Source organism: Melospiza melodia, chromosome Z (assembly GCF_035770615.1).
Source record: "Melospiza melodia melodia isolate bMelMel2 chromosome Z, bMelMel2.pri, whole genome shotgun sequence".
NCBI lineage: Eukaryota > Metazoa > Chordata > Aves > Passeriformes > Passerellidae > Melospiza > Melospiza melodia.
The window spans coordinates 62,098,168-62,123,998 of NC_086226.1; the positions used below are offsets into that span (position 1 = coordinate 62,098,168).

The 25,831-nt window shown below is 40.6% G+C and overlaps 1 protein-coding gene across 1 annotated transcript in view; it reads left to right on the forward strand.

Moving 5' to 3' along the window:
* The first annotated feature begins 6,458 nt into the window (after positions 1-6,458).
* LOC134431780 (E3 ubiquitin-protein ligase KCMF1-like) overlaps positions 6,459-25,831 on the forward strand; it is a 45,326-nt gene continuing 25,953 nt past the window's right edge. The window contains 1 exon segment of the mRNA XM_063179962.1: positions 6,459-7,008. Coding sequence (XP_063036032.1) covers positions 6,459-7,008 — 550 coding nt within the window.

Consider the following 25,831-nt stretch of genomic DNA (forward strand, 5'->3'; position numbering starts at 1 on the left):
ATGCCTCCCCAGGCATTGCCATGCTGCGCTTAACCTGGATAGTCCTGGAGCTGATTAGATTTTGCAGTGAGTTCTAGAGTGCCCCTTTGCTCACAAGGGTCCTCGTGGAAAAGGAGCCAGCCATGAAGGTCTCCTCAAGTCTGAGGCCAATTTTGGAGACTGGCATTGTATCACGTCACCATAGCATCTCACACACCACATGATTTCAGCAAGTGAATTGCAAACTCTAGGCATAACGTACCAATCTTGAATTGTACTGAAACAGAGGCATACAGATCCAAAGATTAACCACCAAGTTTTGCAAAGAGTAGCTTGTCTCCTCTATGTCAGTATCCAGTGCTTATAAAAATAGGCACAGATCTCCACTCAAAAAGGTCAAAGAGAATCACTCAATTATTTGAATTCCCTTTGAATAAGGGAATTCCTTATGAATCAGTGCAGGCGTGATTAGAAAGAGAGAGGGAATAGGAAGAAAAGGGCCAAAAAAACCCAGAGGGTAATGAAAACTTAGCTCATAGCCCGAACCAGTATTGCAGCATGCCTCCGAGAAATACGTGCAAAAAACACATCTGGGCAGCAGAGGAGTTTTTATGGTGATGAGCAGATAATTTTTTAATTGCTTCCTCCTGTTCACAGAAAAAAGGCTTTGTAAGTACACAGGATACATCCCTGATATCTCCTCCTTTTGGGAACAGTGCTTGGGACACTGTGTTTCTCATTCATTCACACGAATTAAGTCAAAATGGCAACATTTGTGGTTATCAAGTAGAGGATTATTGTTTTGTTCAGTGCTAACCTCCAAAGGAACAGCAAAAGTAATTTCAAGAAAGGATAAATTCTTTTTTTCTTTGTCCTCTTCTAGAGCTGGAATTGGGAGAATTTTTAAAAGCTATTTCTATTTCCTAGTGTGCTGTGACTTTAGGTCCTGTAAGAACAGTGTGCCCACTGGAGCCATGCCATTACAAGGGTATGTGGTCAGTTTGGAGTATTTCTGTAAAAGGACAGAATGATTTGATGAATTTTCAGTGTTTGTTTTGACTCAAATTCTTCATTAATTTGAGTCAGAAAAGTCAGAGAGAAGGAGTTAGCTGGGGCACTTTATATCAACATCTGGTATCTTAACTAGCATCAAAATCTGACTACAAAGAAGATGAAAGCTCACAGTAGTGAAGGACCAATCTGGGGTAACCTCTGAATGCAGACTCCAAAATGGAGGAGATAAACAAGGCAATTCTTCATTTTGCTGAAGTCCAGACACACTTGCTGATAGAAGGAAAAGAACAGCAGTATATTAGAATTCTATGCAGTACCTGCACGCATATGTCTGGCTGTGTACAAGTTCCCACCAGCTTAACCTCTTAATACCACCTGTCTGACTTGCAAAAGGATTCTGGGATCATGCAAAATCTGTTACAGAGGGCTTGGGAGTGGCAGTGATTTCAGGGTATGTGCCGGTGAATATGGGGATACCACTCATGCCATGATGATTTTCTGCCTTTTCTTTTATATACCTTTCATGTATCCTCAGTGGTCTTAACATCCATACTTGTAATTCCTTAAATCTGATAACTTAACATAGTCCTGGTATTCTGTTAGGCCAGAACATCCTAAAGGCCTGCAACTGGAGTCCAGAAAGCCCTACGCTATCTTGAGGAACCAAGGTCCTCTCTAAAATACATCCTGTAAACTAGGTTTAAGCCCATCCCAGGAAGAAATTCTTCAGGAAGGGAACATCACGCTATTCATTCAAGCCTCTTATTAGGGCATCTTCACTGGAAATGCTGATTTGGAAAGTTTATAAAATTGTATACACAATCTGTTGGGAGTGTACGTTTCAGCATGCTACATCTTGGTGAAGTGTTGCACCATAAAAATCCTTATTAAATAACGAGATAAAAAACCCTTTATCCCTTAACAGCATCTGCCTCTCAATTTTAAGATAAAAAAAAAGAACGCATCACCACCACAGCTCAGGAAAGAAGACAGAAGTGACATTTACTCCTGGACTGTATGTGTGAAAAAAATGAAACTGCTTTTGCAACTGCTGGTTGCCAGTAAATTATGGACATAGCAGCATAGCATTTCCATTGCACAGCCTAGTGGTGTCCAGAATTCAAAGTAAGAACTTCTAATAAAAGTTTAAACTGATAATGAGCATTGTGTAGTATATTTAGTTGTGCTTAGCAGAGTATAGCTCTAAGGCCAAGTAGTTTCCATGTGAGGGAAAAAATTCTGCTGAAATTGAAGTCCACTCTTGTCCAGTGAGATGCTTGTATTCCATTGCAAAATCTCCAAATGGGACTCATTAAGCAAAGCCGTCTGATGTTCCTGATTCCTACCATTTCACTTGTGCAGTTCCAATGCTTTGGACACTTCAAGGTGGATTGTGAGACACCATAAGCAGGCCTGGGAACATGAAAAAATTCAGTTATTAAGAACTATTTATGCAGAAATACCATTTCCTACCTAGAATCCTGCCATAGGAATCCCAAGGTCCTTGTGTTTTCTGGACTGTTATCATGGCAAACCAGGCATCCTTGGCACAGAAAGTAAAATAGAAAGTAAGAATAAGTTAAGTTATTTGGGACTTTCCTCATAAATTAGAAAGCAGCAAGACTGTATTTTTCTTAAAAGCTTTATTTACATATGCTGAACGCAGCCAGGAAGCAACTCTGTATCATGTTGAACCACTACTGAGCAAAAGGAGGCAGAAAAACAGCAGAAAAGTGCAGTGGAAGGCCCTGACATGTACCAATGTACAAATTTGAGTACGTATGCATCACAGTTCCATATGCATCTAATGATGAGCAAGCAACTGATGTGAGTTTTGTACCATTCTAGTGTTTTTAGTTCCAAGTGTGAGCCTGAACCACCAAACCTGCAAGGAGCTCCTGTGGCATGCAGTGGGTTGCCCAGCTTTGATACTGACGTGTTCAAGCAAAGTAAAGCATTCCTCAAATGGATGAAGACTGTTAGCATAGCAGGCACTGGATATATCAGCACTGAAGCAAGTTAAAAACACAGTCTCAGCGGGCTTTCAGTAGTTTACAAAGGAGTGAATAGTTCTGAGGACATTAATGGCAATTAAGTGTCTCCTAATATAACAGTTTTAACACTCAGGAGTTCTGCTTTAGGATGTTACTGTTCAATTCAAAGCTCAGTGACCACTGTCCAGTGGTCAAACTTCTCCTGGTCTGTTCTAGACACCCTTTTTACAATGGCAGAGAAAGGAACTGAATGAGACCACACAACCATTTCTTCCCCTTTTTCAGAGGATTTTTATGACTTTCAGATACAATTTTTATCATAGTATTATTATATAATGGGAAAATCCATCAATTTTTCTGTTTATCATTGTGGCTTATCCAATGGCCTAATTCGCTGTGAGAACTAGGTCTCTAGTCCCTTGTCTGGCTCTGACCTTGAATGACTTTGGGTAAGAAAATTTTTATTTCTCAGCTTGCTTTTATTCATTGGGAAGATACTAATGTTGAATTTTTTTCCCTCAAGGCTTTAAAGGAACTATCACCTATGAATTCTTTTGGTGTATGGGAGAGAAAGACCAAGAAACCCAATTATGGCAGGCTTCTTCCTTAGAGGCAGAGAGATTCATCCACACCAAAACTTCATAAACCTAACTAAAATCTTTCTTTCTCATTCTGCCTGCGGAATAGCAGCATGTGGGTTTGAGAAACAGTATTGTTCAAAAACAGGATAGTATAGGTTATTATCACGATAATGCTAAGAAAATAATATTTTCTACTGGTGGCCATGACCTTGTAAAGGACATTCAAATTCTGTTATGTAGCTCTTCGCACATACAGGCAGAGTTGCCACATCCTAATTACTAGTCATTTTACATTTGCAGTATTTGCTGTATTTGCAGAAGAGAAAATCAGCAAAATTCCCACTGAAGGATATAATGCAGGTGCTGCATATAATGCTGCACATGCAGGCATATTCTAGCATTATTCCAAAAGCACCAAAGCTTTTATCTATACTGTGTCTTGGGTATAGATACTGGCCTTAAGGCAAGAAAACAGGAAGTAATAACAGGATTACAGTTTTAATTTTGGACTTCAAGTCTACAAAGATGGAGAATATGCCACAGAAGAGGCACCATGTGTACTCAAGGGATATCCATCTGAGAAACATTTAATAGAGGAAAGTTTATTGAACTGATTTTTACCTAAAATGCCAAGAAACAAGATGATTAGATCAAGGACTTCCAAGATTAAGCACAGAGTCTTCCAGGTCCCACTGAAATACCTGGCATGAAGTCTGTATTTTATAAGATGCACGGGGAGAAGCTCCTGTGGAAGGTCACTCTTGTGTAACAAGATAAAACCGAGCACAGTCAACACAGCATTGTAGTGCTCAGAGGGAGGAAAGTTATCTTCAGGAGGAGCCACAGTCTCTCACAGAAATGAAGTATCTCTAGCCAGCCAAGTTACTAGCTTGCAAACAAGCTTGCTCTTCTAGAGATGAAAGGGAGCAACTGGTGGTCTGTAATTTGCATCTGGGAGAAACAGTTGCCATTTGCATTTAAAATTGTTGGTGACAAAATGAAGCAGAAAAACACATCCTACTAACTGCTCTAGTCTGCGTACTGTTGCTGTGAAAGGCTGGCAGGATAGGTACAGTTTTGTCACCAGAACTAGACTGGTGACAAACACTCCTGAGACATGCTTTCATAGTTTGGTAGTATTATGACAGCTGCAAAGTGCTCCTTAGATTCTTGTCATCTGTGGTGTACTTCTTGGAACCTTTTTGCATGGTCATTGACTGTCTTTCTGTTTTCATAAGCAGTGAAGTCATTGGCTCCCATCAAAACGGTCCTCAAAATTATCCCCTACACCTTATAGAATTCACAGGTATTGCTTGCTGCCACTGGAAATGCCCACAACCAACTGGAATTTTAGACTTTTAGATCCAAGCTATCTTTTCAGTAGGCACTGTTTATGAAACTGCACATAGCTAAAGGAAAGCTGGAAGTGAACCAGTTGCTCAGAAACCAGGAACACCTTTGTACCAGGAACAAAGAGTGCACATGCATGTACTGTGTCAAGCAGAGGCTGTATAATGCAACCGGCATGGGAGTGAGGTGGTGGCAGGAACAAGGTTGGCACTTCCTCCTTTCAACACCTTCTGGTTCACTCCTACCTTTCTGAGAACCTCAATACTTAAGCTGCACTGCTGTGGACCCTCACGGCCTTTGAAACAGACTGAGAAGACTTTTCACCAACATAAATGCTTAAGAATTTTGCAGCTGAGGCAAACATATGGGAGCTGTGGTGTAAGACAGTGGAGAAGATACAGGTGTTGGACTGGGAAAGGGAAAAGATGAAGGAATGCCATGAGCACAGTAGATGGAAAACTTCGAGAAAACGAAAGCAGGTGGGAGAAGGTAAAAAAAATGATGCTATTATCATGGATGGAATCTAGGGAAAGGCCAGGAAGTCACAGTAAGAAAGGCAAAAAGAAAATGCATGAAATATATGCCCTGTGCATTTCAACCAGGGAAGGAACATGGCTCTGTTGCAGGTCTCTCACTCGTTTCAAGACTGGCCCACTTCCATGAAGGGGTAGGAAGACACAATGACAGGATGAAAAGTCCTTGTGGTGTGGACAGACCAAGACACTTGTGTGGAGTACAGGGTCTTGAGGAGAAGCCATATGAGAAGTGGCTGAGGTCCCTTGATCTGTTCAGCCTGGAGGAGACTGAGGGGAGACCTCACTGCAGTCTACAACTTCCTCGTGAAGGGAAGAGGAGGGGCAGACACTGATCTATTATCTATGATGAGCAGTGCCAAGAGCCGAAGGCACAGCATGAAGATGTGTCAGGGGACGTTTATGCTGGACATTAAAAAGAGGTTCTTAACCCAGAGGGTGGTTGGGCACTGGAATGGGCTCTCCAGGGAAGTGATCACAACACCAAGCCAGAAAGAGTTCAAGAAGCATTCAAATACGCTCTCTGGCACATGTTGTCATTCATGGGGCTGGTCCTATGCAGGGCCAAGAGTTTGATTTCATGATCCTTTTGAGTCCCTTCTAGTTCGAGTCAAGCTATTCTGTGCTTCTGCGAGTGGGACAACACACGGCACACTGTGGGCATCCTTTCCACAGAGCTGGAGTTTAACTGAAGGACACTTCTGGCAGTCCTCTGAGGGCCAGACAAAAGCAGAACCCGGAAAAAACAAAACAAAAAAACCCAAAAAACCAAACCAAAACATAAACCACAAAACCCCCCACAAAACAAAACAAATAAACAAACAAAAAAAAAAAAAAAAAAAGAAAAAAACCCAAACCACGAAAGAAAGACTCCAGCCTTGTGCCTGGAGTCGCAGCTCCCCAAATCTGGCAGAATGAGTAACGCGATCAGGGACAGAACGCCGGCTCAGGGCACGCAGTTCTCTGCCGCTCTTTCTCCGCTCCTTTTACATGAAAAAAGCTGATTAATGCGTGTCCTTTGGGTCAGGCCGGGGCTGGGTTCCGTTACCTCGACCGCCTCCTTGCCCCGGGCGGAGCCCGCCCTGGCCCGGCAGCCCGTGCGGGAGGGCCGCCGCCCTGTCGGGGAGTTTCCTCTTCCTCCAGCAGCGCGGCCGGGGCGGGAGGAGGAAAGGGAAGGGGCAGGGGCCGGGGCCGGGAAGGCTCCAGCGCGGCCGCCGCCGTCGCTGGTGCGGCAGGGGCGGAGCGGCGCGGGAGGCGGCGCCAGCGGCCGGCGGGGCCCGGAGTCACCGTGTCACGGCGCCCGGGAAGCCGTTGCCGCCGGATCCGCCCCCCGCAGGGCGAGCGAGGAGGCAGGAGGAGGAGGAGAAGGAGGAGGAGGGAGGCCGGCTCCTCGCCGCCTCTAGTGTTTTCGCCCCCTTCCCGGCCCAGCCCCGGCCCCTCTCCTCTCGCACCGGGGCGGCAGCGGGGGGCGAGGCCGCAGCGGCGCCCGAGCTGCCCGCGGGAGCCCCGAGACAGGCCTGGGCCGCCGTCTCTGGACTAGGATGTCCCGACATGAAGGTGAGCGGCGCGGGGCGCCCAGGCCGCTCCTGGCGGCGGCGGTGGGGCCCGGCCCGGCGGCCTTGGGGGCCGATCATCATCATGGCGCCGCCGGGAGCGGGGCCCGGGGCCCGGCGGCGGAAGGAAGGAGAGGCCCGGGCGGGCGGGCCGCGCTCTGCAGTGTCATAGCGGGGAAGGCCGGTACGGCCCGTTCGCCGCGCGGCCTCCGCCGGGCGGGGCCGGGCCGCAGGTACGGCCGGTGGGGGGGTCGAGCCGCCCCGCTCCTCCGCCCGAAGGACGGGCGGAGCGAGGTGCGGCGTCCCCGGCGGGCCCGGCCGCCGTGGGTGGGCGGTGGCGCGGGGCGGCCCTGCCGACGTGTCGGCCGCGGCCGGTGCCGCCGGGCTCCGCGCTCCAGGGCCCCCCTGGGTGCCAGAGAAGCGGGGCCCGGGGCAGAAGTGTGCGGGCAGTTTGCCTGGCCCTGACGAGGGGTGGGTTGTGTTCTGGCGGCCCCGTGATCTGCCCGTTTTCCCTCGGTTTTGCCTTGCGGCCGAGAAGGCCGGTGCTAGTGTAGTAGTGGCATGTTTGAGGCCGCCGGAGAAACGTGTTCTCTGTGTGCTGCTTGCCTCTGGTCCCGTTGTGTTTACCGCCGTGCAGGAGTTCAGTGGATAGTTAGTCAGAAGGAGCAGGGTGGAGGGAGAGATGGAAGCTAAGAAAGGAACTTCTGCAGGAAAATGATGGGAGTATGAAACCAGGAGAGAAAGTTGCTCGGCTTTTCCGTGCTTGTTTACCAGTGGGTAAAGTGTTTGAACTAGTATTTTATAAAACCAAGGCTTGTCGTCTGAAAAGATAACTTTCTGCCATGTTACGAACATGATACAGTATTGCCTTAATTTTCTCTTATCTAATTTATAATTTCTACATTTTATCTAATCTTAAAATATTTTGACAGAAACATTATAGGAGAATTCGATATTTGTGGCTCATACTACTGGCTTCTAGTTGGTGGCTTGATTTTAGGCAGGGCTTTTGGTGTATGTTGCAGTATTTTGCAGACTTTTTGTTTGTGCAAGTACGTGTGAATCTTTATCAAAGAACTGTCCTCCCTGAATCAACTAACTTTTTTTGGTTGTTTACTTGTTAAAGCTTACTAAGGCTGCTGCTTTTTCTCCCCTTCCTCCCCCTGCCTTCATGTTTTCCCAGGAGGGTGGAGATAGACTTTTTTTAGTAAAAGATGCAGTTTTTAACTGAAATTAAATGATTGATCACAAAGTTGCTATTGGTGGTGGTGTAGTAGGATTATGCAGTCTGCAAGTATCTGCTCTTATGCATGTATCCATAATACTCTCTTTAACATACAGTAGTGGAATACAGGCTTTTCTGACTTGAACAGGTTAAAATTATGCGAGTTTTATCATAGTCATAAGTGATATCATATGTTGTTCTTTAGTGATTTTCAGTGATAACTGCATGATTTTCAGTGATAACTGCATGGACTATTATAAGAAGCAGTGATATGTGTGAAAAAGACATTCCATCTCTTTCTTTTTATTAAAATAGAATTTGAAACTAGGTTTTCTTGTGTGTTTCTTATGGAGACTATAGCATGAATTTTCCTTTCAGTTGTAAAGTGTTTGTGGCAGGGAAAATTACATTTCCTGTCTTTGATATTTGTTGGTGTTTGTAAAAGAGTGACTGTGTATGAAATTTGGCTTAATATTCTCTTTCCAAAGCAGATTCTTTTAGACACTCCTAGTTAGGAAAAAAAGAGATAATTCCCTTATTAATTACCTAATTGATCAGCGAGTGTGAGCTTTGAATCCTGGACGTGGACTTCTCAGGTGTGTGTGTGAACAAACAACGCATTCCTGAAACCTTGAGAACACTGTGAGATTTCAAATGACATCTACCACTGTATCCTTGTGATTTTTTTTTTTTTTTTTTAAGCTAGTCTGTCTCTTAATTTCTCAGAGATTCTCCTCTTACTTCACACTTCAGGTATGTTCTTTAAGGCAACTTTAGTTACAGGAATAGAATAACACATATTAGTGTGGGAGGGATGGCTTCCCAGCTTTATGGAGAAGAGGTTTGGGGGCTTGATTTTGGTAGAACTCTGGAAATCCATAGAAATTATATACTCAAAAAGAAAGGTGATTCTTGCTTCAGAACTGTGCAAGGTTATTCACAGCTGACAGTTTTTGATCCAGTATGACTAGTCTGGAGATGGCTGTCTTGGAAGAGTATGGGGAAAAGCAAGTTTTAATCATGTTTATGTTAATTTCTTTCTCTTTTTTTTAAATGGTCCGTACACAAAGTTACAAACAAGATTTATTGATATTTCTTGGCAGAATTGGGATGCTGTACCAGTTTGATGGTGGAAACATAAGTATTTGAGTGTGTAAATGCTGGAGAAGTTAGAATTCTAAAAGCTTGGGACTTTAAGTAGGCTGTAAAGCATCTGAGGGAGATTTACTTTCCATTGGGCTTTCTTGACTGCCTCTTTGAGATAATAATCTTTACAAAACAATTGTTTGGGGTATTTTGGTGATTTGGCTTTGTTGCTTTTTAAAAAGTGAGATTTTGTTATCCTTCACAAAAAGTTTCACCACAGCCTGCCTTTTCACTGTGCTCTCATTTTGCATATGAGGTTCCTCCCAAATCCAGGAAAATGGACACCAGCTAGAATTTGAGTTGGTGTTGCTTCTTTTAATGTGTTTATTCAGTGTTCAAGAGACTTCCTTGGTAATACTGTCAGGAGTTAAGTACTTAGCTCTCGGCATTGCTAGGCTCTTCTAATTTTTCAAAACCATTTTTGTTCTGTGATTTGGTGCTAAGAGGCTAGCCTTTGGTTTTGTAGAATGCAATGTGAGGTCATTCCCTGGTCTTGGTATTCATATCGTTCCCCTTTATAGGAGCAATATGCTGTGTTTCTCTGGGTTAACCCCTCTGCAGGGGAATAGGTGATGGTGTAATATTTGGCAGCCTACAAGGAACAGGTAGGTAATTTTTTTTTTTTTTTACACTGTGGAAAATTTATGAAGAGGTATTTTGCTTCTTGCAGGTTCTGTCTTTTAGTGAATATGTGGCGATGATTCTCTTATTTGGCAGTAGACACCACCCAGGACAGCAGAAAAATCGCGAATTGTGACTTCCAGTAATATCATTATGGGACCATTTTTGCAACTTGTTTTGTGGAACTAGGTCGCAACAGCATTAACTGGCCTGGGTTCAAATTCCCTACAGCTGGCATCTCCAGAGGGCTCCCAGTTCCATATCACCTGCATCACTTTGTTCTCCATCTCTCATGCTCTTTGCCTCACTCCCAGACCCAGTTCCACTCTGTTCTGCTTCTTCTCACTAAAGGAGGTAGTCTTTAAGCTTCAAGGAGCTATCAGCAATGCAGGTTCTGGGTTTTTTTGCAGGTTCCCATTTGTCAGTACTTCTTACAAAATCAGCAGGTAATCCTAGTCCCAAGTGAAGTAAATTGTGAATGGATGGTGGTAACACAGTAGGGAGGGAGAACAGTGACTGTCAGGAACCACGTGGCCCTTCCGAATATTCTTCTCTGGCTTTGAGATCCTTTTAGTGCAGGGAGCGGTGTTTCTGTTCTCCTTTTCTTTGTATACATAAATGTGTTGCTTAGAGATCAAAATCAAGTGCTTATTTGTATTGGAAGAGTAAATAAGTAAATTTTTTTAAGGAAATGCATGTAACTTAATTTTTGAAATTCAAGAAATCAGTTAGAGTTGAATATATACCAACCACATGAAAACCATTAGTACAAGGGTAATGTTAGTTCCAGTCCTCTGGCTATACAGTGAAAAGATTGGGAGTCTGGGTTGATGATGTTTTCTGTAAGGTCACAATATAAAACATAAAACTTAATCTGAAACAAACTTTTTGAAAACATTAATAGCAAGAGAAATTTCTGCCCTTTGTAGTGATGCAATCACTGTGTCATACTTGAACTGCAGAAGGATACTACAAACTCCAGTGCTCAACCAGTTGATACATAACTTAATACTTCATATGGTGTCGGTTGGAAAGGTGCCTCACAAAATGCAGAATTAATAGATTTTTGCATGTAAAACTTCTAATTCACTTAACAAGACTACATCTTTTTCATGCAAAGTACCCAAGGTATAGTGTTGGTGAAGAGTGGCGTGTAGTAGTGAAATGTGCCTCTGTGAGACTAGTTACAACTTGCTGCCTTCCAGTGCTTACTTTGCTTGCATCTCCTCCAAACAAGGAGTTTGCTGTATTTCACAATACAGAATAAGCATAAATTCTTTCATATGTTGCTGCCATTGTGATCTCTTTTGTAGAACATAAGTCTAGATTAAGTTGTGCATATAACATAAAACGGTTAGATTTTTTTGAATTTGCAGTAATATTTGAGTCTTTCGAAGCATTTTCTGACTGCATATGCAAAGTGTTTCATACTCTTGTTCGTTTTACTCTATGGAAGCATATTACTGCATCTAATTACAGATGTAGTGCAGTATCTGAAAATGAGTTAGTGTGACAATTTGACTAGCAAGAGCCCTGTTTAGGCACAAAAATGTTAACATTAAATGTAAACAGCTGCAAATGTGATTGGAAATATTTGAACACAGTAATTTGCTTTTTTATTAAACTTATTTGATTTCAATAGAAAAGTGAATCATCATTTAATGATAGAAAGAGCTGGAAACAGAATTCATTTTTAACTGGTAAGATACTTACTGGCTTTATGGAAGCTACGTTTTAATAGAAGGGTTCTTTCTCTGGTTTAGGAAGCTGTGTGAACCAAGCTGCTGCTGTTGCTGCAGAGTCTGAACAAGGTCCTCCAAAAATGTTTGTAAAGGGAGCTTTTTCTCTCAGGTCTTTATAAAAAATAATTGCACCATCGGGAGAAAAAGATCAGATATAAATTACTGATGTTGAAAGGCTGATAGCCTATATCTTAAGCAGGAAAACTGGAACAGAACTGTGATACTTTTAGCAGTATTGGGTGGGGGTGAAGAGAGAAAACAAGTGATAAAAAAGCTCTCTTTCATATGTTGATTTGAACACGAAGGGATTCAGGGGAAATTTATAGAGCTGTGAAAATTGCTTGAGTGGTACTAGACAAATAAAATTCATACATGTTAAATAAAAAGAAGAAAGCTTTTCAAATACTTTTGCATGTTTACATTACTGATAACATTTGAGGGAGAGTTGTTTGTGTTCATTGTTGTGTCTTTATTGTTAGATTACTTCCGTTATTGTTAAATACGAAACCAAATCAGTGACTAATACAAAAAGTGTTAATACTTTCAAGAAGCTGCTGGACACAGCAGTATATCTGAAGAATGTTGCTCAGGAATTGGGATGTACCAGAGACAGATTGCAGAGACAGCAATAATTCAACCTTGTTTGGGTATCTTTATTTTGTGCGCAGCTGCATATTATCTACTCCACACCGCCCTGCATTTTTTAGGGTGTGCAGGATAGTTCTCTATGTTAGACCACTGCTCAGTCTTTGGGAGTGTACAGCAGATAAGCAGATACAGATATTATAGAAAGAAAGGATGGCCAAGGTGTTGATAGCGGAGCTTTGTTGTGGAAAGCTGGATCAGCTATCCTGTCCTCTGTTGCAGTTCATGTGAACTGCTAGGCGAGTTACTTCGTCAAGAATTCATGGGTAATTGTTAGCTGTTTGTTCCTTATGAAGACCTGGTTTGGGATTTTGGGATCTGAGCATTCACACCTGCAGCTGTATTAACTCAGCAGTGAGCTTTGAAAGAACACTTAGTTGTAGAAAATCAAGAATTCTTAAAAATCCATCCTTTAGCATCTCAGATTGCGTGACTGAGTTCAGCAGACTTAGAGTTTTATTCTTCACATGCCGTATTTTCCCTCTGTTTCAAGAGAAGAGAGATCTTGCTTAGAAGTTGTTGTTGAAGTTAATTCATTGATGTTTGGGCTGCGCTGAAATGCTGTAGTTAAAATGCTTACAGAGAGAAGGCAGTGAGAAAATTCGTAGTGAGTACCAATTTCTTTGAACTCTGTGATAACTGAGGGCTCATGCTCACCAAGGACAAAACAAACAGGCTCTCTCTCCTGTTTGTTTACTGAACATTGTACACACTGGTGGACTGAGTAAGGTGGCATTTTTTAAGAAAGAAATATAATTATGTTAGATGAGCTCTGATGGGTTCTGACCATAGGTTGATACTTTGGATACATATATTCTAATGTGGGTAAGGTAGTGAACTTCATGATTTTTGTTCCTGGAATCATTTGGGGTAAATCCTCCACATGCAATGTGTTCTTCCCCTTTACAGGATTTACAACAGATAAGCAGATTTGGTAGCTGTAGGTTCTGAAAGTGGAGACATAATGGAGAAGGGTATACAAAATTTCAACTATAGGCAGAAGTGTTGCTCACTCATACAGAAACAGCATTATTAAGGCAGATCAGAAAACTCAAGCAGAGTGCTGTTAGTGACTCAAGAGGTAAAGGTGTGTGAGGGGCAATTATTGCATGGACAGAAATTGAAAAGGTGTTTGCCTCAGAAAGGCTGATAGAGAATTTGAAAGAAAGATATCACTGCATTAAAAATAATTTGTGGTCTCCCTTTTCAAATACAGGAAGAAATTCCATTAATTCAAGGGAAGGAATAAAATTGAACTGCTTTTTCGTACACTGTGTGATGAGATTATGGAGACTATTTATTGACTGTTCTTGAAGCTACCTCACATCCAGATTTAACAGTTAAAGCTTTGGATTTTATCTTAAACTTTCTGCTCCATGTATTTTAACTACTTCTGATTCAAATTTGGTTGTCAGGGATCTTAAGTCTTACCTCTCTTTCCTTTAAGCATCACTTGAGTGTCTGAACTTTCTCCAATAGTTTTCTGTATATCTATACCTAATTGTTATCCACATTTTTTTCTCAGTGTAGCATTTTGACACAGTGAAGTAAGCATTTGGAATTCAGTGTGAGGCATAGAGACAAGCTCATTAGTTTCACTGTTTCAGAAAATACGTATAAACCCAATATTTCAGTTCAGATCTACTTGAAAAGTTTTGTGTGGCTTAGTGCCATTTACTAAGTTTAGAAGTGAGATCTGTGCCAAGTAAAAATTGTGAGGCAGCATCGCAGAAGCCTTGGAGTTGTGTATCAAAGGTGTGTGCAGGTAATGGCTTTATTTCTACCACTTGAAGTTACTTGTCAAAGTTTGGAACTAATTTTTAAGTATGACTAGAAGTCACTAGAGCCTCTGACACGTTACAAAGAAATTACTCTGCCCCACCTGCCAGGTTTGTTCTGAGAATGTAGTTTGATTAAGTTGATAGGGGGAGGATGAATGGATTCACTTGATGAAATTTTTATTTTCTTTCGTTTTTAATGTTTAAATATTTGTAAAAAATTTTAAGTATAGTCAATGATTTGCTTTTTGTGAGTCTTCCTTTTTATTGCTCATTTGTCACCCTGAAGTGAATTTCATGTTTGTGTTAGTTCTTTCTATTGTGATTGCTTTATTTGGAGCTTCTAGGAGATTGTCTCTAAAAGTCACCCCATTCTCAGTTGGAGACCTGGTTACAACTTTTTTGTTGCAATAAACTTGGAACCTGGACATAAGAGACAGTTATGTTTCTCCCATGTCCACATGGGATATCAGGTGTAGATTTTATCTTGCCAACAGGCAGTAGGCAAAGTTTCTTACAGGTAGAAATTAGTGGTCTTGTACTCTGTTGCTGTGAGTTTTATACATGTAAGTACATTCTTCCAATTTTTTTATGCATTGGGACATTTCACTAGTATATATTGTTGGCAGCTATTGCTTCATATTATGCCCCCACATTATTTAAAATTTGTCTTTAATTTCTCATTTTTATCAAAATACTGTTGATCCTATTCTGCATATGATTTGTATCATCCCACTGTCAAAACTGACAAAAATACAGAGGAAGAAAAATATTAATTTAAAAAATGTTTTTAAAAAAATGCGCTGGAAAAGTAAGATGAAACAACAAAGTTCTAAAAAAAATATAACTGCATTTCTTTTTCTTACCTCAGGTCAGATTGGTCTTTCCCCCTTCTGCCACTTCCTGGTGCCAGATTCTTTTTGGGAGGCAATGTTTCTTGTCTTGACTGACAAGAGGTGCTGTCTCTGGTAGGATAAATTATCTTTGCTTTCTTTCTTTTTGCCTTTGATCTCTTATCCTTTACCCTCTTATTTTGTTGTCACTATTCTTTCTTCCCCTTGTTGTGCTTTCCCTCTCCTACTTTCGTCCTTTGAGGAGTGCTCTGGGGTGGGATTTTCAACAACCCCTTGGGAAGCTGTAGACCCTGTTGAGTGCAAGTAGAGTAGAAATTTAATGCCTGCCTCTGTAAGCCTCTTTGAAAAGCAAAACTCTGGTGTTTCTTGGTGCACAACTTGTCCTCGCTTGTTTCAGGAAAAAAGCTGTTGCTGGAAAGGTTTTAGGCAGCAGATACAGAGATGGATTTGTGTTTTGGTTTTGTTGGTTGGCTGATGTGATGAGGTGCCTTTAGTAGTGAAACTTTTACTAGGTTATGACTGATGTATTCTTTAATTATTTCTTGGGCAGAGTCATTGTTTATAAAACTCTTCAGGAACAGTTGATTCCTAGTGTAAATGCTATTTACTGTTAGCTCATCGATACTAAAGCAGCCATTATTCTTGACTGACGGTGATTTCTAATGGCTCCTTCTATGTGACTGTATTTACTGTAAAAATTAGAAAGGATGAAGTGAAATCTATGTATAAACAGTGTAGAAATCAGCATAAATTAATGTGACAGATAAAAATACCAATATTCTTCTTAGGGTTGTAATTTTAAACGAATTTCCAGACCAGCTTTCACACCAACAGAGTTGCTTTCTGGATGCTTGATGGTATGGGAGGAACTTCATGGCAGCTTCTAGAAATAAACACCTGGGTGTGTGCCTAGAACAACATTAGAATAACGTAGGAGATGAATAGCGGCGCCCTGGAGGTGCCTGGTTGGAGAGTGGTGCTGTGAGCTGTTAAACAGGCGATACTCTGGGCACTTGATAGGTATCTCAGGTATCCTAGTGCCGGCAGCAATAGATCATACATGATTTTCAAGGTCACAAATGCATTAGTATGTAGTCATGTAAGGACCTCCTGTGTGATCATCAATAACTTCTGTCTTTTTCTCCAAATAAATGATTCTGGTTAGAATTGACATTCAGTTTTGCTGAAAAAATATTTTTGCATGTTTACCTCTGTGTGTGTATGTGTGTGTATTGGCTGTGCATGCTCAGAAATTGTTGTTCACCTGGAATGAATTTTAACTGCTGTGAGTTTTGATTATAAACCCTTGTCTGAAAGAAAGTTGGACTTTCTTTAATGATAGAATGAAATTAACTTTGAAGAAATCTGTGGTTTGGGCACAAAGGCTTCTCTGTGTTCAGGATACCATCATATCTCTTCTACTCAACATAGCAAATGTTTGAATTATTGCATATTTGCATGTGCTTTTAATGTAGGCAGGAATGCTGAGATGGTGTGGTGTTTAGTGTACAGCTGTTATGTGTATTTCATCATGCAGGCTGAGGTGTGGGTTATCTCTGCAAGTGGAAGGTCTCTGTAGTGAGAAGCAGCTTACGATCCACCAATGAAGTGAGAGCAACAGTACTGGAACGAAGGTCACGTCTGGACTGACATAATTATGCCTCTGCAGCTTCCAAAGTTTCCTCTGTCTTTACTTCCTGAGAGTAAATAAGGCCACTAACTTCACCCTGTGAATTATTGCTAGTATACTTTTCACACGTCTAAAGTAGACTCTTTGAAAATAGTTGTGGAAAAGGAGGTAAGTTTGGGAAAGTGATTTCAGGGATAACCTTGAAGAAAGACATCTGAGCTTCACAAAACTGTAGAGAATTTAGAACTTTCTATGTAATGACTAAGCTTTTTTCAGTCTAGATGTGCATAGGGTAGCTCAGATGATTTTAATTCCATTCCTGTTTCCTGCTATCATTTATACTGTTCTGGTAAGATGAAGGTGTCGGTAAAGTATAGTTTGATCTCTGACTCTGCAGGATGAAAGTTAGTTATTTCTGCTGTTAACCATGACCTGTTGATTATATTAATTAGATACCTTGCAGGTTTAAGAAGATGGAGTAGAAGCTGCATAATGTCTTGACTCAGGAGTAGGTCAGACACATTTTCCAGCTCTCTTCTCCCTTGGTTATCTTCAGTTTTAGAAAATTCCAAAGCTGAATAAAAGCCTATTAGCCATCCTGAATTCAGAAAGAATGGATACTGTGGTCTGCAGGTGTCTTTTCCAAGCTTGTTTGCCATAAGGCCTGTGAAATGCCAGGCAGGACCTGACAACCTACAGTGTTCCTTATTCTGAAAGATGTTTGTGATGAGCAGAGAAAACAGCTTGAGATTTTGCTGTAGAAGAAAGGCTTTGTAAATGAAGATGCACAAGTAAAGATCGATTAGAATATAAACTTGTCTTTATAGTGTAGATAATTGAATAATTGACTGTTATTGGTCAAATTTGTACTGGCAGAGATTGCTACTGATAATGTGTTGCTGCGGATTGCTGTCTGAAGTTTATATAGAAGCAGAGAATCTGCAAGATACAAACTTTAAATTTTAACTCATGTCACATTAAAAAAAGGTATGAATTGAGGATATTAATAAGTTTTGGGTTATCTCATAGTTTGTTAGAATATTATCCAGCCCTTAAGTATTGGAGCCAGTTACTGTGAGGTATCATTCTTATTGTGCCTCAAAGCTCAGTTAATGTTAACAGGGAATTAAAGAAAAATTACCAGAAAGTGAAGGAATGGATTGTTGGGAATTGCATACCAGAGTACATTTATTTAGCCAAGACTGAACAACTTCAAGAGGATAGTTGAATGAGGTGCAAGACTCCAGGCTCAAACCTTTAGAAGTACTGTGATGTATCTCTTCAGGGGAAGTATTTCAGGTCATCTGCTCATGAACCCTCTTGTCATGCTTGCATTAAATGTTGTGTTGAGCTTCTTCCAAATCTATTATTCCTTCTTTCTAAATGTCCTACTTCCAAAATTACCACTTTCCAAGAAAGCAGACACTTTCTTAGTTTGTGCAATAGGGCATGGCATTAAATGTCCCTAATCAGTAAGATGACATTGCCTGCATGTTCTTTCACAGTATTGAGTGTTTGGAGATCTTGGCACTGTATAGCAAATCTTAAAGTCCACACTGTAGTTTGTTCTAGTTAATTGAAAAACTCTAGAGAAGCTGCTGGACTCAGGAATATCTCAGAAATTAGAAACTGCAGAGAATATCTGATAGCCTTCAGGATTGAGCAAGCCTTAGAATTAAAGAAGATGAAAGAAGTTGTGTGTAAATAATTGGGTCCTTTAGTTTTCCTCTTGCAATAATTGTAGGCATCCTGTGTTTGTGCACAAGAAAAATGGACTCACTATTAACTATACTGTAGGTTCTAAGTTACAACATTTGGGTCTGTTACTGTACTGCAAAATGCTTGCAAATCAAAAAACCCTTACAAACCTCTTAGCTGTAAAATATATTTTGTGTACGGCCTTTCAGGTGCATTGGTATACCTCTTTCATCTTGAAAAAATATTTAGTTCTAACAGAGCCATTAGCTTTGTGAAGGTAAGAAGTGCTGAGTTGCTGCTGACTTTGACTGCTCTGCTTAAACGTGTGTCAGTGAAGTAAGGTAGCTGCCAACTCTAGCACACGCAGAAGAACTTGGAAGGAAAGTAGCTAAGGTTTACTGTCTTGTGATAGCTGGTGTGTTGCAACAGTCAGTAGAGAGCTCAGAAAATAACAGCTGTCTTGAAGCTGTACCAGGACTGTAGACATCCTGTTCAGCTGAAGGTGTCTCTTCATCCATGCATCCCTGTGACATCACTTGGAGGACTGTAAGGGAAATTGAAGAGATATCAGCCCTTCATATCCAACCTTAGTTTACAGTTATGTGTAGACTAGGAGACTTGCTATGTTTGTGGTTGCATGTTGGACATATTGAACTTTAGAATCCAGCACGTGTCCAGTCTTAAAAACCAGTGTATATGTTTAAAGAAGGTATTAATTGCAGAAGATACAAGTTTGAGGATGAGTGATTTTGCTCATCAACATTTGAGAACTTGAAGAAGCTCAACTGTTAAGTTTGTGAAAGCCACCCTTCTGTGTGGAATTCAAGCAGTGGACAGTGGAGAACAGAGCTTAGTCTGTTAGTTAGTCTGAAAATGTAAAGGAAAACCTTCTGCTTCCAAGAGGCAGATATGGAGATATGTCGAAGGAAGGGGACCAGGACACCAGCTGGTTCATCACAGGTCCAATTTATTGAAGAAAGCATCAAACACTTATACAGCAAATAATAAGCTTATGAATATTCTGTAAGCCGAGCAATCTATTGGTTAAACTATACCATTAACTCATCCTCATTCCTTTGGGCCTACGTTCTCTACTTCTCACGTCTCGCTGTCTGTTTCTTTATCATACTCTGCTAGGCCCAAGGACATGTTATCTTTGCAGGTGCAAGATTTGGAATTAGCCACGGCTTTGTACTTTTCCAGTCTCTAGTCAACTAAAATCCCAACAGAGATAAAACAGTTAAAATACCTCTCATATGTCCCAACTTCCCAGCTTCATTATCTAGGTTTTCCTCACTAGTGTCTTTGTATTGTAGGTTTTTTCCTAATAGATTGTTTAAAAGCTTTTCAATGGAGATCTGTCAGATTTGTTTATTACACTTAATTTTTTTACCCTTAAAATACTGTTTCATGCATTTTGTAGCTGTAGCATGACAGCTGAGCCTATAGTAAGTAGTGAGACATAAAGGGTGTTTGACCATTCCTCTCCTTTTTTCTGAAATTGTGAGGTGAGGTATGTTTTATCTGTTTTGATAAAATGCTGTATTATTGACACCTGGATTATTTTGTCGTTCAGCAAATAAAGTAAAACATCTGAGTCTTGTTTAAGAAGATGAGCTAATTACATTAAAAATACTTAAATACAGAAGACTTTTGAGCTGTGGTCTACAAATTAGTGATGAATTTTAGTGTTTAGTGACAGACCGGAAGCTCTTTAGAAAAATTATGTAACATATTGTTTTCAAATAGAGTTGTTAGTAAATTATTCTTAAAAGTAAGCTGGATACATATAAGATGATCAAGACTATCAGGGAAGCATTCCAGAACATAATACTTTGATTGTGTTTGCTTCTTTATTGCATGTACAGTTTAAGGTGACAAAAAAAAATGAAACTATAGGTAATAGAGCTCAGTGAAACTTTTCCTCATGGGAAGAACAAGGGGAAAGGTAAAGCATTTGTTATGGCTGACAAACGGTTGTGTTGCCAATACAGGGAACATATGAACAACATATAAGGAGCCCTGCTGAGAAGACTTGAGAAGATGCTGGTGGATGAGAGGCTGGACCTGATCTGAGAGCCCAAAAAGCCAGAATTGTCCTGGGCTGCATCCAAAGCAGTGTGGCTAGCAAGGGGAGGGAAGGGATTCTGCCCCTCTGCTTCCCCCTGGTGAGAGCTCACGTGGAACCTGCGTCCCGCTCTGGGGTCCCAGGGAGAACATGGAGCTAACTGTTGGGGTATGTGTTCAGAGGAGGCCACCAGGTTGATTAGATGGATGGAGCACCTCTTCTAAGGCTGAGAGAACTGTTCAGCCTGGAAAAAAGAAAGCTTTAGGGGTACCCTAAATGTGGCCTTCCAGTACCTGAAGGGAGCCTACAACAAGGTTGGGGAGGGACTTTTTACAAGAGAGAAGGGTTTCAAACTGAAAGAGGATGAGTTTAGATTAAAAACTTCTTTTGAATATGATCAGGCACTAGAACAGGTCAGCCTGAGAAGCTGTGGATGCCCAATCCCTGGAATTGTTTAAGGCCAGTTTAGATGGGGCTTGGAGCAACCTGGTGTAGGTGAAAGATGTCCCTGCCTGCAGCAGGGATGTAGGATCTAGGTGATCTTTAAGGCCTCTTCCTACCCAGACCATTCTGTGGTTGTTTGAACAAGGAAGGAAGTCTGCTGTGAAAAATTGGAAAGAAGAGGGAGGAATGGGAACAAACTCAAAGCCTGGTGGAAGTGAATCATTTTTGCTTTCGGTTACTGTATTTCCCATAGTGCACTTCTGGTATAGCCTTCCTATCATAAGCAGTTGTCGTTTCTGGAGACGTCATCAACATGAGAAGCGGTTCTGTGTAACGGAGAGTGGGAAGAAAAGCTGCCAAGGCAATCTGTTTATGTTCAGAGTAAGAAAAATGCTTTGAGAAAGCCCAGGATAGAATATTGAAACTACTTAAATGAATAAATTGTAGGATTTAAACCTCCTATTTCCCCTCTGTTGTGTCCATAGAGACTTAATTATTTTTACAAGGCACTAGACCTCTTGTGGTGTTAAGGAAAGATAAGTTCCTTTTATAATAATGTGATGCCATTCAAAATGGTGATTTTGAAGGTAGACTTAAGTTTGAAGGTGTTTGTGTGCTCCTCTCTATGGCCTGAGTTGGTTGGGAGGAATCTAGGTGTGACTGCCTTGTATTAGGCATTACTGCTTTCTTTAATGATGAGAAGAATCACTTGCTTTTATTTTCCTCCCTCTTCCAACTGCTTTCTAGATGTGTTTTCATGACCTGGAAGTGTGTATTTCCAGACCACTTGGCTCAAGTCTTTTAAGTCTGAGCTATTATGAGACGTGTAATCACAAAGCATTACTACTAAAGCTGGAGCACTTGCTGCATGCAGACTTCTGTCTTTCACTTCCAGCTATTTGGTTTCCCAGCCAGTATTGCCTACTTTCTGCATTGTTACCTGTGATAAATCTTGCCTTTTCCCCATTCTGCAGGGTGGGAAAAGGTTGCCATGTTTGCCTATTTGGATGATGTTTAAAAGGATCAGGAGTGAGTTTAATAGTGCAAAAGGAAGTAAAGTAAAGTAGCTCTTACACCAGAGCTATGTGTAAGGTGTACCTAAATAGTTAATTTTGGCTAAGCTTCTTTTAGCCTCTACCAGGTGTTGTAAATTGTTGGTTTTGGTTTTTTTCTTATCTGTCTAGAACAGTGGCTCATAGAAAAGCATTCTTCGAGTATGTTTACTTTTCTCTGTTCAACTGATCTGTATTACTTAGTTGTCTCCCAAGCCTGATGGGACATGTGTCTTATTCTCCTTGTGTGTTTTTCCCTTTTTATGCCACTCTTCCTAAATAACAGCAATCCAAAATGCACAAACATGTTTTGGAGAACACTGTATCTTAATTTTTTTAGGGGACTACAGAGAAGTACCACTTTTTAAATTTAATTTCTTTTTAGGAAAATTTCTTTTTAGTTTTCTTCATGTCTCTTACACCTGTAAAACTCATTTGCGTGTGATAGACTTTCTCTTGCTCCAATTTTCTTTAGCTGGTGTTTGCCTGAGCAGTGTATTTCTGTTGTCTCACCCTGAAACAAATTCAGGAACATGGTCCTGTCCTATTAAGTAAGAAACTTTGCCATTGATTTTACTAGATAGAGGATGTAGCTTAATGCTTTTACTGTTATTTTCTTGCCCTGGAGCTGTTGGTAGCTTTCTCAATATAAGTAGTTTTCTGCTAATAGAGTTCACATGCTGTTAGCCATCTTCCAGATTAACAGAGCTGTTAAATGAAATCATGTCTGGTGCCAGTTCCTTTGCTGCCACACTACAAACTTCCTGTGCTCTATTGCAATATGTTTATTTTTAATGTATTTACAGTATTTCAGCAGGTGTTTGTGTTGTGATGTTTTTGATAGCCAAGTTAAATTATATTGAGTGATAAGAGATATGTGAGAGAGTATTAAATATTAAATTGGAAATCCAGATTGGCTTGATCATAAATCCGGCATGATTCCTGCATAGAGTTGGGCATGTTTTGCAAGTGCTTGCTAATCACTTGTTCCTGATGCCCAAGATGACTGAAACTGTTGTGTGTATAACTTCCACAACCTGGGCTGTGAAAGCAAAAATGGAAAAACTTCTTGCAGCAGGCTGGCTGATGTTCATGGATCAAGGCTGAAACTTGCTGGGCCGGCTGTACTGTTACATTCTTTGTTTTTACACCAGGGAAATGGTTGTCTCCCTGTCCTCCGCACTGCTGAGGCCATGCCTCGAGTACTGTGTTCATTTGTCTTCTCACTTTAAAAAGGACGTTGAGGTGCTGGCATGTGTGCAGAGGAGGGCACTAAGGCTTCAAAAAGTCCAGAAAAATGGAATAGCTGAAGGAGCTGGGATTGTTTAGTCTTGAGGAGGCTCAAGGGGGGACCTCATCACTCTCTACGACTACCTGAAAGGATGTTGTTGTGAGATGGGGGTCTGTCTCTTCCAGCATGCATGCAGTGAGAGGACAAGAGGAAATGGCCTGCTGCTGAGACAGGGAAGATTCAGATTAGATATCTGAAAAAAAATTTTTATGGTAGTCAAAAATTGGAATTGTTTGCTTGGGGCGGGGCAGGTAGGGGAGCCAGGTACCCAAAATGCATCTGGACCTGGTGCTGGGTGATATGGTTTAGTTGTTATGGGATTACAGTGGTATTGGTGGGCGGACAGTTGGATTTGGTGACTGTGAAGGTCTTTTCCAAACCTGGTGATTTTGTAATTCTAAGTATCAGGCACTATGCAAGTGGGCTTCATGAAGATTGTTGAAAACAGAAAGGTGAGCAGATTCAGGTGTCTGTTTCTACTCCAGACTCCAGAGAGGAAGGAGTGCAGTGAAGAAAACAAAAGCCTTTTGTAGGCCCATTTCCCTTCCTTTCCTCCTCCCCCTTTTTTTTTCCCATTTCCAAGTCAACAACATCTCTGCCTGCAACTCTAGTCCTACTAGTTCTTTTTACTCTGGTTACTTCTTCCACTTTGCTCTAAGAAGATCCTGCATGTTCAGCCATGTTGCACACAGGCTGTGTAAGGGAAGAGAGCATTTTTGATTATTTCACGGGTATCACGAATGAATTTTCAGTTCAGTACTTGTAGCTGCAATGGTGATGAGGTAGGTTCTATGCTTCAGGTGTCTTTAATGTTTATTTTCATCATTTGCTTTAGTAAACATGAGGAGAAGTAAACAAAAATGGGTGTTCTATTTGGTTGATTTTTCTGGTGAAATGATCACAGTAGAAGTTCTTAGAATTTGACCTCTCAAACTAGGCAGTGGTCTGCATTGAGAAATTAATCTATTGAAGTGAGACACAATTGGCATTTCTTTTCATTAAGTATGAAATGGCATATATTTTCCTTTCTTCAGTTTTGGAAACAAATAAATTGCTTAAGTAGAGTATCTTAAGGTTTGGACTCTTGCTGTGTGTCATCTAGACAGACTACAGATGAGATAGTTGATGTCAGGCAAATTTACTTAAAACTGAACAAACCCAGAGCAATCCTTTAAAAAGACGTCTTGCACTAAAAGATATCAGATGCATTTTAAAAGTAGTGTTATGTGTGATCTTCTGAATATATAAATAAAATGCAGTATAAAGGTTGCAAACTCTTGTACCACAAAAGAGGCAGCACAACTTTCTAATTTTGACTTGCATGCTTAAGTTGGAGCTTTTAAAAGGTAGAAACCTTAATGTTTGTCTGGTCCCTCGAAACTGAGTGGTACTCTTCCATGTAATACTTTTAGTCTTCAGAAGGGTGAACCCTTTCAGTACTTCATGTAGGTTAGGAAGAAATTCTTAAGTAGCTGGCATTTTCTTTCTAGAGAAGAAATCATTGATTGCCTGATTTTGCATTTGTGTAGTACATTAAAGAAGTACAGTGATTCTCACTCTAAGCACTGATGAACAAAAAACAGTATACCTGAATTCAGAAGGTTGTATTTAGGATATTCAGCTGCTGACAGTAGTGCTAAATGCCAATAACTACCCATGAAACTGTCTTCTAGTGTATTGCTAATGACTGGTATTTTCTTGGAAGTTTCTAAAAATTTAACAATACATTCAAAATATTGATAAAGTTCAAGGCCTCTTGTTGAGGCTGGAACTTATTTTGCTATGTCCATATTACTCGTCTTTGACCATATGCTCTTTACAAGAAAAGAAGTGCTGAGTTTTCTACAATTTTCAAGTAATTTTTTTTCTGGGTCTGATTATTGTTATTATTTTGACTGCCCTTAGTTCTCAAGGACACTAAGTAGGGGAGAAAACCTTTGCTTTTTTTACAAATGTGTTTCTATCCAAGGCAGTAATGGCTTAGGACATTACAGGCACTTTCACTGATGTTACCTTATAGCTTTGCTTGTAGTTGTAAATACAAATTGATCCTGGTGTGTACAGTATTTGAAACATATGTTATTCTCTCTCCCTTAAGAATTCAAATTATGTGCTCTCTTTGGTGTATCTATTAAGCCCAGGACCAATTACATTCATTTTAGTTAACTTCTAGCAAAACCAGTTCAGTGTCATAAGATCAAAGTATGTTTGGCTGTCCGGATTAAAATATGAAAGTTGTTGGGAAAGAACGTTTTTTTTTTTCCTAGAATCACTCAACAAACCCTTCAACATGTAAAATGCTGAAGTAATTGACCTGGATGAAAGGGAGATGTGGGCTTCATATAAATGTAGTAAGACTTCTGTAGTGAAGGGGTAGAACATACTTTATTAATGGGACTGTTGGGTATGTCCTGACTCACTTCACTCAGAGTAAAGCTAGAGAGACTGAGAGTTGATATTGCAAGGGAATAGTTCTGAAGAAACTTTCAGAATCTGATGTTTGTTTCACCTTTAACTATCAAAGTTCCTTAGGTTTTTAGCACAATGCTGTCCTCTACTGGAATAGTGTTGCATTAAAAGAGCATTTTATGCTGATCAGAAAGGTTTTAATTAGATGTGATGTGTTACGCAGT